This window comes from Schistocerca gregaria, chromosome X (genome assembly GCF_023897955.1).
Source record: "Schistocerca gregaria isolate iqSchGreg1 chromosome X, iqSchGreg1.2, whole genome shotgun sequence".
Taxonomy (NCBI): domain Eukaryota; kingdom Metazoa; phylum Arthropoda; class Insecta; order Orthoptera; family Acrididae; genus Schistocerca; species Schistocerca gregaria.
The window spans coordinates 607,460,092-607,472,529 of NC_064931.1; the positions used below are offsets into that span (position 1 = coordinate 607,460,092).

Genomic DNA, 12,438 nt, shown 5'->3' on the forward strand with positions numbered 1-12,438 from the left:
ATAAGCTAGTGCAATGCATATTATGCTTAATGAGCAGGTCCTTACTATAGAATATTTTTGTTAATTTATGAAGTATTTTTGTCTCCTAACAATTGCTGTTCCATTTTTCATGAATTTATTTTATAGAGCTCACAGGTGTTATTTGTAGAATTATTATCTTCGCAGTGAGCATTTCGTGGCAATGCTGCTGTCTTTACATGCTGTCCTAAAAATTAATAATCAGAATATTTGTATTTCACAAACCTTTCTGTGCTAAATGACAGATTAGCAAATTTGCTGTTTATTTGATTATCATCACAGCTTGCATCGACCATATAGTAAATGTGGTGGGAACAAGTTTAATACTCACTGCATCCATAGTTCTTTTTAAACTACAGATTCTGTGAGTAATACCTGAAGTGTAAATACCTGGGATTGTGGCTAGTACTGGCTTAGAACAGGTCCGAAAATTACTGTATGTGCAAACAATGCATCCAACATAGAACAAACAGATAAACTACAGAAAGCATAAAAAATCACGTGGATGCACTACAATAAAAGAAACATTTGAAGACAGGCCAACCTCAGCCACTTCAATACAGTTCTAATACCAGAAGCACAGTATGCATCAGAAACAACCACAATTGGAGCATCAGACCTCAAAAAAACAGGAAAAAAAGGCATAATCAGAAAATACTGACTAAAATTCTACCGACCCATACACGAGGTATTTTCAGTACGTAATGCAACACATGTGGAACTTGGTGTGCGACATCTTGTAATATTCCCACTTCAGTCCCTATGGTTTCATGAAATTTCAAGCAAGTGGTGGTGTTATACATAGCCTTCAAAATGGAATCTGTAATGGAGGTGCGTCCCAACCAGAGAGCTGTCATTGAGTTTCTTTTGGTGAGAAACCAGATAATCGCACGCATTGATAGGCACTTGCAGAATGTCTACGGACAGCTGGCAGTGAAAAAAAACATGGAGAGACATGGGGTGAGGTGTCTGTCATCATCACAACAGGGTCGTGCAAATCTGTCTAATCTCCTGTGTGCTGGTTGGCCACACACAGCTGTGATCCTGCAGTGCTACCTTCAGGAAGTTGAAACAACTTCAGCGTGTTCATCACCACAAAAATGCAAATGACTTTCTTGTTCTCCATAACAATGCAAGGCCCCACACAAGTCTGCCACACGGGGTAGCCATGCAATCTTGATGCGCCTTGCCATGGTTCGCATGGCGCCCCCCCATCGGACGTTTGAGTCCTGCCTTGGGCATGGGTGTGTGTGTTGTCCTTAGCGTAACTTAGTTTAAGTTACGTTAAGTAGTGTGTAAGCCTAGGGACCGATGACCTCAACAGTTTGGTTCCATAGGAGCTTAACACCACCTCACACAAGTGTGCGCACCTGAAAGGAGCCCATAAAAATTTATTGGACCATTTTTCCTCATCCACTCTACAGCCGGGATCTTGCATCTTCCGACTTCCATCTGTTTGGCCCATTCTGCAGGAAGGCAGTATATGGGTGATGGGAAAGTTACTGATGCATCAAGATGTTGGCTCCGACATCGATCAGCATACAGGTCCTCCCAGTAACGTGGCAAGAGACTGTCACATTGAATGGAGATTATGTTGAAAAACGGGGTTTGGAAGCCAAAAGAGTGGGGAATAATTTGGTGTATTGGAATCCTGAGTAAAACCAACCTGTTTTCAGAAAAAAAAATATGTTGCTTTACATATTGGATGCCCCTCGTAGAATGAACAACAGACACAGAAAGATGATTTTTGAAGCAGTAAATGGTTCAATCAAGAAAATCAATTGGCTTCAAGAAATAGAAGACACCCTAAAACAGGCAATCAATGGGGAAATGATAAAAGAAAGAGACAAATAACACAGACAAAATTATGAGCATGAAATATAAAGTAAAAGAAAGGAAGAAAACAAGGAAAATATGGATAGAACAAAGGAAACAGGAACCCCTGTCAAAGAATTAAGAGATTTCGGCAAGAGAAAGGGGAAAAGGAAGAAACAAGAAAATAATTTAATATTCGTGCAACATTGAAGTTCAAATCCGGTCTTAAGGGCAAAAATGTGTAATAAAAAGTAAAATATGTGTAATATATAATAATATGTAATATATGTTCATTTTAATTACATAGTCCTAACAACATGGTCCATAATGGAAGTAATTGGGTGAATCACATCTTAAACATAATCAGTGCTACTCACCATTACATACATATCTTCATGGTAGTAGAGGAGAAGTAAATGACTGCTTCTTAGTGGAATGATAAAAGTTGTGTTGTAGCCAGTGACAGAAAGATGGAATTTTTAAAGTTTGAATAGATACTATCAAGAGAGCACCTATCAGATTTCAAGTTTATGATGGCAAATAATAGGGTTATAATCACAGCTACTGTGTCTGGTGATGTGGTTTCTATACTCCATTAACGTTCATCATTATCTGTTCATCCTGCAGCTGTCCAACAGTAATTCATTTGTAGCAGTTGACTCTTTGGAAGTCAGCAGCACCACCACCACCAGCATAAACAGCAATTTTAGTGGTGATAGGAACAGGTTTAAGTTTTTCTTATTTAGCATACATCTTACATGCCTGTCCATTGTTTTCGTGGAATTTGTGATTTCCCTTAGTTGTGTCCAAAGGATATTATTTTGTTAATAATTTAGAGAGGGTTCAAGACCTTAATTGTGCTACAGATGCCTTAAAACTAGAACACTGAATGCCAAAAAAATTTCAGAATGTAGGGATATTCAGAACAGGCTGCCCCTGCCTCGTGCAGTGTTACAATGAGTTCATTTACTTCTGTGGGTTGGTTTGACCATAATACTTGAAGGTACTGATATATAATACATTCCACGAGTATTACTTACTGATATACACTATATTCTGAGAGTGTTGTGATAGGTTAGCACCTGGGACCTATAAAACAAGGCCTCATTTCCAGCCTTCAAGCAGAAACTATTGACTGTTGATATACTTTTCGGGATGTGAGGTCGTGGTCCAAGAACTTTTCTGCTCCTTACGTTTCGTCCAGAACTGCGCTGGACTTCCTCAGAGGCGCTGCTCCGCTGGGTCTTGCCGACTGAGCAAGCGGAGCAGCGCCTCTGAGGAAGTCCAGCGCAGTCCTGGACGAAACGTAAGGAGCAGAAAAGTTCTTGGACCACGACCTCACATCCCAAAAAGTATATCAACAGCCATGTCACCCGGTCGTGAAAGCCTTCATTCTACAATCAGAAACTATTGAGCTCATTTTTGTATTTATTGACAGTTTCTTAATGTGGAAAAGATATTTAAGGCTTGGTTAGTCACAAGGGTTCTGGCTTGAACAATGATGCATAATTCCTAATGGAGCAGATAATTGCCAGTTGCTTATGAACAACAAAGTATTTCAGAGTGGATCTACATACTGATTTTGAATATCTTGTAACAAGGCTGCATCCTTGGTGATTTAGAAGCACAAATAGTTGACAGACTACTCCAGTGTGTCTTTTGCACACAATACTATTTTCTTTTAATAGATGTTTTAGTTAGTCATAATAGTTCATTAACGTAATTAAGGAGCTACCATAAATGTCCAAAATGCTTATGTATACCTATGAACACAAGGGAACCAGGTGTCATTTTGCTAGACAGTGGTGTTAGTAGAAAATGCAGCTAGATGGTCTCCAAAAGGATACTCTATGGTTCAGTTTGCTGTGTCCTTGCCTACAATTTCCTCATTGTTGTTGATAGTGGTAAGTCAATGGCAGAACAAGTGGCTTGAGTTGGGACAATACAGAAGATTCTATAAAAACAATCTTTCCGGGTCATTGTGTCTTCTGTCCCTGGTCGTTCAAATGGGTTGGAGCTATTTTCACCTTCTTAAGAACAGAGTGAATCTGTGTATTTCTCTGTGAAGGATGAATGTTAACATGGCCAGTTGCATTCTGTTCCAGCAATATGATCCCATAGGGTGCACTTCTCATAGTTGTGTTCCATTTGCAGACAGGAAGACCTGTATAGCTCTTTATTGAATGTAGAGATGTTTAGAGTCTACTACAAGTTTGGAAGTACTACATGGTGTCAGAGATCTTTTCTGGGCTGTTCGATAGGCAAATTCAGAGTGAGATAGAGTTACTGGATCACCAAGCCTTTTTCAATGAATAGAAAGCTGTATTTAATTTATGTATTATCTAAAATTTCTGTTTAGAATGTTTCATATTTTAATATCATTTGTAAGCCATGTTATTGCACGTGAAATTTCTGGAGAGCAAGTAAAAGAGTGTGTGTGTGTGTGTGTGTGTGTGTGTGTGTGTGTGTGTTAGGGATTTTTATTGCAACATCAAATTGACTTGTCCCATAATAATTTGGTTTTGTGTTTTTTGTGGGTCACAGAATCAAGCCTATTTATGCAGGACAGCACTTTCCACACACTTAAAGAGTAATTACTGATTAAACAAGATCATCTTATTCATCAAATAACAACCAGTAGGTTCTCAAATGATTCTTAGGTTAGTATCTTAATGGGATTACTATGGTATTAAATCTTGATCTTTGCGATGCAGCACTCTCAAGCTCTTAATGATATCAATAGGCTATATTGTCCATTATTTGCACGTTTCATGGATCATATTTGTGACAACTCACTACAGTTTATAATTTGTCAGAAGTTTCAAATATTGGACATTTTCTCACAGAGATTATAGCTACATATTGGTGTTTTACAATTTGGTTTTAAAAGTGTTTACATTGTCTGCTAATACCTTAAATTCTCAATCAAATATTTTAAAGGCTGTGTAGCTCCTTTTGATGCAAGAGGAAGGTTAAGTTGTGGGTAGTGGAGGCCCTCATTTTCCGGTAGTGTTTTGTTTATGCTTTCTGCTTTTATTTTCCAATGGTGGCTGGTTCTTCACAACAAATTATTTAAGAGAGGAAATGTATTATAAGGCTGTTATTAGTATACCTACATTTTTAATAGTTCTGTGCATGAGATTGGATGCCAGATAATATCTTAGCAGAAAATTTTTGTGCAATGAACAATCCATATTCAAGTGTAAAACTATCCCAGAAAAGTAATAATTTATGACTGGAAATGTTCGAAGTACACTAACTGTCTGATGATATGGTCCCTCTTTTATATGTTCTTAAGCTAAAATTCCTATTGAGCCACAGAGTGGCAGTTCAACATAGATACAATTAGTGTACTTTAGGTGAATGTGGCCTCCATACTGCAACATATCAACCCTGATGAATGAGAATTCATGGCATAATTATCTTTGTGACATACTTGAGATAAATGTTGAAGTATTAAATTCCAGAAATAATATAAAGAGGAGCTAACAGAGTTCACCTTTATATGAGGTTAGTACTTGTGCCGTGGTGAAGAAAGTGCTCACCTATTGAATGGACAGCATCCTTATTAGGAATTTTAAAATACCTTTCAGATTTAGTAATTGATATACTGAATATTTTTTATGGCATTCTAGATACTGTGTTCAGTTTAACTACCTCAACTTTTTTATACTAAATATTTCCAAACAGTTCATTTCGTTCACTGCCCATTCATCACACAAAAATCACTGTATTGTCAACTTTATCTGAACAGCAGAGTGGACACCTACATAAATTAATTGTTATCTGTTCTGAAGTACATGCTTGTGTTTAAACAGTCTGACCTTGTTCAACACACACACAGTGTCCGGCAGTGCATTGCCGATGTTTAACATTTCATCAGAGTGAAGTTCTTTTTCAAATGTGTGTAAATAAACCACCCTTAATCCTCTAATGATTCAGTATCTCAGATACTATTAACGTTTATGAATGTAAGATTGAATAACAGTTTAGTTTTGAAAGAGGTGCATGTCAAAGAATATTTTGAAGTGCACAATTTTTCTGCCAAAGGAATTGAAACTAATACCATTTTGGTGTTGTGGTGTATTTTCAGTAATATAATACAACCAAAACGCCCAAAATGCTTGTCTAGTGTCTGCTATTCACATGTCTCACAAATTTACACCCAACAGAGTATGGATAGAAACGTCAAGAGTTAGTAGATTGTCCCATTGGGAATAACTTTTTTGGTTATTTGTTTTTACAGAGAGCTTGCCATGTAATTCATACACAGTATGTTGTGCTATTGTTGACATAATAGTACTCTTTAAGGCGTTAAATGTTTCGTTGTAAATTGATATGAAGTGGTGCCATTATCACATGTTTTAGTGTGAAATTAGCATTAAACAAACATGTAAAATGAAACTGAAAGCAGTATTTTTTTATTTTTTAATTAAAACACACACTTACAGAATGTCTATTCTTATCGTGGCACACCATGTAACTACAGAACACACAGACTATTGAGGTAGACATTTTTACACATACATAAAAATTTGGAATGCTCCCAGTCAACTTTATAGCATTTTAGGTCTCAGGAACAGTCTGTCATTGTAGCTATATTCTGTGAAGCATATGGCACTTGGAAAGCTTTCAGATATGCATGTATATTATAGAATAGTTCTCTTACTGTTTGCATAGTCTGTTCTTTGGCTGATGTATTATGAACTCTAGATTCCTGTACCCTAGCCTGTGCTAAATACTAAGCCTGATTGTGTGAGAACTTGTGAATAGGAGTAGTAACATTATTTCCTATAAGCAACACTACCACTGCCACAGACAACAGTAAGAACAGCAGTGGCAGGAGGGAATTGGAACTATATTTAAAATTTGGCTTTTTGTTCAGGGAGGGAGGGGAGGTGGGAGTAAGTTTAAATTCAACTTGTTGCTACTGAGCAAAATAAAAAGAAAAATGCAAGTGAATTTGTTGTTCATTGTGTGTGAATAAAATGTGTGTATCTGTTATTGCTTACGTTGCTACTAAATGTTACAGCACCTGCGTTTCTGTGTTAGTAAGCTTATGTTGTAAAATTAGTACTGTGTTCCTGTACATTATAAAATAAGTAACACAGGAGTGTTGATTTCTCCAATTAATACTAATACTACCCCCGGTTGTGCTTAAAACTATACAGATGTGAACTAATAAGCACATAGTTTATTCTGCAGTCTCTTGAAAGATTATATTTGTATCTGCATGTCTAGAAACGTTATCTCAAGTGAGAACAGATGAGATTTTCCTTCATAGTGGGCTCTCTGAGTATTTTTCATGGTTCACTCATGTAATATTTTGTTTCAGGATTTGAGAGCTAATGTTTTTCCACCAACAAATTAAGTGAATTATTTTATTTTGATCATCGCGTAATAAAAATACATATACTGTGGATGCTGCTGTGGAGGGAATGAAGAACAAACTCTCTAGCTTTAATTTACATATGGCCATGGTTTGTAGATCTTATGAACTGTACAAAACAGCATGTACTGATAAATAATCTTTTCTTCATATTGCCATTACAGGATTGAAATTTTGCTGCTGAAGACTAGCTGAGTGATAATAATGTACTATTTTTCTATTTCATGTGGATGAACATCATATAATAGTGCTGTGTTCCAGGATAATGATGGCAACAAAGTATGGATATGCCCTGCATGTGGTGGTCAAGATGATGGCAGTCCAATGATCGGCTGTGATGACTGTGATGCATGGTATCACTGGTAAATATTGGCATTACAGTTTTCTGGTGTACTATCTCAACTTTTGTGGTATTGTGCATACTGGTCAACAGTTTATTTACAGTGTCCAAAAAATCATTAGACATAACACATTTTTATTAATGAGATCACAGTGTCAAGTACCCAGAAACACTGGTAGTTTCAACATTAGAGAGAGAGCAGTTACACTGCAGTTTAAATTCTCTTTGATCATGTTTGTATGTTAACCTCGAGCAAGGTTATATTTACTTATAAATGCCGTATACTAGTGTACTGGTGTTCTTAATTATGACATTCCCATAAGTTGTAATGAATTAGAAAGAAACACATCTATTGTCCAGAATGCCCAAATGATTGTTCAGACCATATTCTGTCTAAACAAGGACATGTCTTCAATAGAGCATTTATCACATAAAGTTAACCTCAAAACACTTTCCATGGATATGACCAAAAGCTTCCCATGGTATATGACTTCTGCAACATAAAATACCCAAAAAGAATTTTTACTCAGCGTGCATATCTGCAAATGTGTGTGAGTTTAAATTCAGGAGGTGCAGGGAATGAATAAATAAACCCTATAAAATAAAATAAATTAAATCTTCACTCTTAAATAAAAACATAAAATGGCAGTCCATTAAAAAGTGCACTTCTGTGGACTCAAAATCTGTGGTTGGGCTGGGTAACATTCAGTACCATGTTGTTCCATTTTGTGAGTTGTCACTTGCTGGGATCTATCTTGGCTTGCTGTACACAAAGTAGTTGAGACATTGCTGTCTGTCCCACTCATCTACAGTGGTCCTCTTGAAACTGTTCAGTGTGTGAGGGGTATTTCTGCAACAATACACTGCAAGTTTCAGCTGATCTCAAGCGTGGTCAATCTGGTTCATCTCGGCGATACTGCAGATTATTCCATTCGTTTGGTTTCTGTATCCTATATGAAGGTGTCCATGAGGTGGACACAGTGTACTTGCACATTATCTTCTTGAAAAATGAACCTCTGGCAGAAATTTTGACCGTAGAGCAGGACAGTATGTTGTAGGATCATTTCCCTTTATTTGCAAGACCATTAGATTGCCTTAAGCAGCAATGAGAGGCTTCGCTGTATTCGTACATGATACAAATCATGCACTCATGAGTGAAGAGAACCTGCTGCCACTTATCTAGGTCCCATGCCAGGTGTTCCTTTGCACACCTTCATTGCACTCCACTTAGCTGAGGGTTTGTACTGTCATTCATAATGTGTGTCTAAAGATTTGATTGATTGTGAGTGGATGGTCGCTGCTGTCTGGGTTGACACTGCCATCACAGTTGTCTCCAAAAAGGAAGTACACAGTTATTTGGCATTCTGCTCAAAACGTGTATGGGGCCATAATTTTCAGGTAGCAATCGTCAAGTTGACAACTGATGTTGACCGTGGGTGACCACTGCAAAGCAGAACATCAACGTTTTTTGTGTTGCCATGCTGACACTCCTCGTGCAATAATTGACTGTTCACATAGTCTTAAGCTGAGGATTACTGTTCAAGGCATATTGACAAACTAAACAGAGTGTACAAGCTGCATTGTCACATTCACTGTCAGAGACACAGTGCACTACTGAACTGTACTGGAATACAGGTTTAAATGTACATGGGGTGGACAAAAACATGAAAACACCAGAAACACATTACCGTGTCTAATACGGCTGTTGGTGTTCAAAACAGTCTCCACTCATCTCGGAATGGATAAATACAGGTCCTGTATGGTTTTAAAGTGAATTTTATACCATTCTTCCTACAAAATAGTGGCATGTGCAGATGACGACGATGGAGTTGAGTAGTGATCATGTACTTGTCTTTCCATAGTATATTGGTGACTGTGGTGGCAAGAAGAGATGTGACAGTTCATCCTGGTTCTCACACAACTGGTCATGGATAATACAAGCTCTGTGAACAGGGACCCTGTTACCTTGGAACACATCATCACCACTGGGGAACAAACGTAGCATGGGATGGTCCTGATCAGGCAAAATGGTCACATAACCCTTGGCAGTAATGCAGTAATGTGACCTTGCACAGGGTGTATATGCGCCGGGACAACCAGGAAGAATATGGGAACTTTTTATCCAGGAGAAACCCAGAATTTTTTTAGAATTGCTCTAGTTTTCAGTTAAATTTTTGTAATGTTGACTGGTAAGAAGTGATACTGTTAACAAATAATTTGACTTTAGCCCACTACTGCAGAACAACACTGCAGCAGTAAAAGACAAACAAGAGAATAACACAAAAATAAAACCTAGTTGCAAATGAAATGCACTATTTATAACAATAAAACAATGCACACACGAGCATCTACCAACAGCAGAATGTGTCAAAGACTTTAGGACAAAGACAGTGCGATACTTCATGACAACAAACTGCTTGATGTCACAACTGTTTACATTTCTAGCAGATCGCGGGGTTGTGAATGATGGTTTGAGCAGCATTACTTTCAAAGTAAACTTCCTTTTATATGAGAATTATGTTTTGTGTGATTATAATGTGTGACAAATTTCTTCAGTCAAGCAGTGGTTTACTCTCATCTGAAACTCAACACCTTGGGGACCAACTACTTAGCAGAATTTCGGTTGCAGAAGGCCAGCTGCTTATGCTATTATTTAAAATTTTGTTGAGACATTTGTGTTTGATATATCTTAAAAGAGTAACACGTGCTAAAAAAGGCTAATATTATATATGAAAGCTTAGCTGTTCTTGTAGGTATACTGTGGGTATATTATTTTAAACTTTTAACTTGCACTATTAATTTGTTTGTGCTACTTAACAGTGATGTTGCTATTGGCTGACTTTATCACATGCCCTATGCTCTGAATATCTGCTGTCATTGTCTGCTGAGATCATGTGACATGAGCTATGACTGGTTGACAAAAGCGTATCACACAGCACTATCTTGATCCAGTGCTTCGGAAGCTATCGCGCTGTATTTGGTGGAATTCGTATTTATACCTTCATAATCCGAAAATGCACAATTTACTTGTTGCCGCACATCAAAGATCTTTTCGAAATGCTGGGTTTCATTTCCTAAAGTGAAGGGAAGTTCTATGCCAGTGTGTGTAAAACATTTTCCATTCAAAGGACTGATAAGTTTTACAGCTACAAGGGAAAGTGTATTGTCACTTAATATGAAGAAAAATGTATTTTCATTCGAGAAAAAGTGTAATTTTATTTGTGAAATCAGGGATTTTTTTTTCTTGTCCGCATGAGGGAATTGTGGGGTGCAAGGAATACCACAATATGGCTGCACAAATCATCCCCTCGCCCCTGCCATGCTTCACTTTTCAGAAGTAAACTAGGTCAGAAGTTGGAAACAGTGTTAAACAACAAGACTTGTCTCGCCATATGACTTTCTTCCAGTGTGCCATAGTCCAGGCTTCATTGCTTCGTAACAAATTTTCCTGTTACGAATGTTTGCATCACTGATGTGTAGTTTTGTAATTCCATCTTGCCTAGCAGTTGTCTGTTTCTGGAGTGCCCTTCATGTTGTTTTGGTGCTGTCAGGGTTCACAAATGTGACATTCAATTCTCCAGTGACTTTTACAGCTGTCGTCCTCTATTTTTCATCACAATCCTCTTCAATTGCCACCTGTCATGATCACTAAGCACACACTTCTGTCCTTCTTGTGACTTGGGGGATGATGATTTCTCACTTATCCTGTATGTGGTATAAATCTTTGATGTGGTTCCTCTTAAAACACAAAACAGCTCAGCAACCTTGGTTACAACAGCATCCAACATTCAAGCACCAAGAGTTTGCTTGCATTAGAACTCACCTATCTCCAACATAATGTATTCACAACTACACAGAACAGTGTTCTGACTATGAATGACACTTGCAAGGTAACGAAGACATCCCAATGGTGCTGTTTGTAGTCAAATACAAGAGTGCTGAAACTTTCAACGTTATGCAATGAGGTCAAAAGATAACACCACCAACATTTCTTCAGTAGAGCACGATAATTTCCAGGTGATAATTAGAACTTAACAATACAACTTCATACATGATGGTGGGATGAATTCAGGGGGATGAGGGGGGTGTTAATGCTTGCATCATCTGTAGCATTCTGTAAGCTCCATTCACCCTTTAATGCAACACATTTTTCCCAATGACGAGTGACATGGTTGAGAGCTTGGCTGTAGTAGTTTGCAGTTTGGCTGTTCAAAAAGTGTTCCACCTTGAATATAAACTTGTCACCATTCTGGAAATGCCTGCACACAACAGTTGCTTCATCCAAGGAAAGAGTAGGTACTGACTGGGTGCTACGTCAGAACTCTCTGTCCTGACTGTCATGTACACAATCAACTGTGGTTTTAGGGAGCCAACACACTCCTTTCTTCCAGTGACTCTGTCTTGACAGCTTCCCGTAACCTTACCAGGAGATTTCAGAAGTATGCTCTGATGAAAGTTTTCCCCTCGCGAGCAGAATTTATTTGCACCACACCATGGCAGTTCCAAAATACACTCAGCATCATTGTGCCTGATGATGGTTGGGGTTTGCCTTTTTCAATTATAGTGGATCCACATCTTTCCACTTGGTTTCATACTTTTGTCTTTAGGTCATAGTGTCCATGGAGATTAGGTGGTGAAAGAAATTATCAGATTGGTAGCTGTAACATTTCTGCTGCTGTTTCAGTTTGCCGGGCTTATTGAATGAGTGTGAGCAGCCATGTAACCCAACAGGCAGCAGACTTCCTCATGTTCTAAATGTGGTGCAAGATGTGGGAAACTGATCCATAACTAAATTTCAATTTCTCTGCCGACCTTATTCAATTCCACCAAATCACTCAGACTCTTTAAACGATATTGTAAAATATATGTGTCTTTC

The 12,438-nt window shown here is 37.9% G+C and overlaps 1 protein-coding gene across 5 annotated transcripts in view; it reads left to right on the top strand.

Annotated features, from left to right (window-relative positions):
* Positions 1-12,438, top strand: part of LOC126297480 (transcription initiation factor TFIID subunit 3) — a 310,461-nt gene that overhangs the window by 256,719 nt on the left and 41,304 nt on the right. For 3 of the 5 annotated variants that reach the window (XM_049988354.1, XM_049988355.1, XM_049988357.1), the window contains one exon: positions 7,484-7,584. In XM_049988354.1, the coding sequence (XP_049844311.1) occupies positions 7,484-7,584 (101 nt within the window). Of the gene's footprint in view, positions 1-7,483; positions 7,585-12,438 lie in introns of those variants that run through there. The other 2 variants (XR_007552531.1, XM_049988356.1) reach the window with 2 other exon arrangements.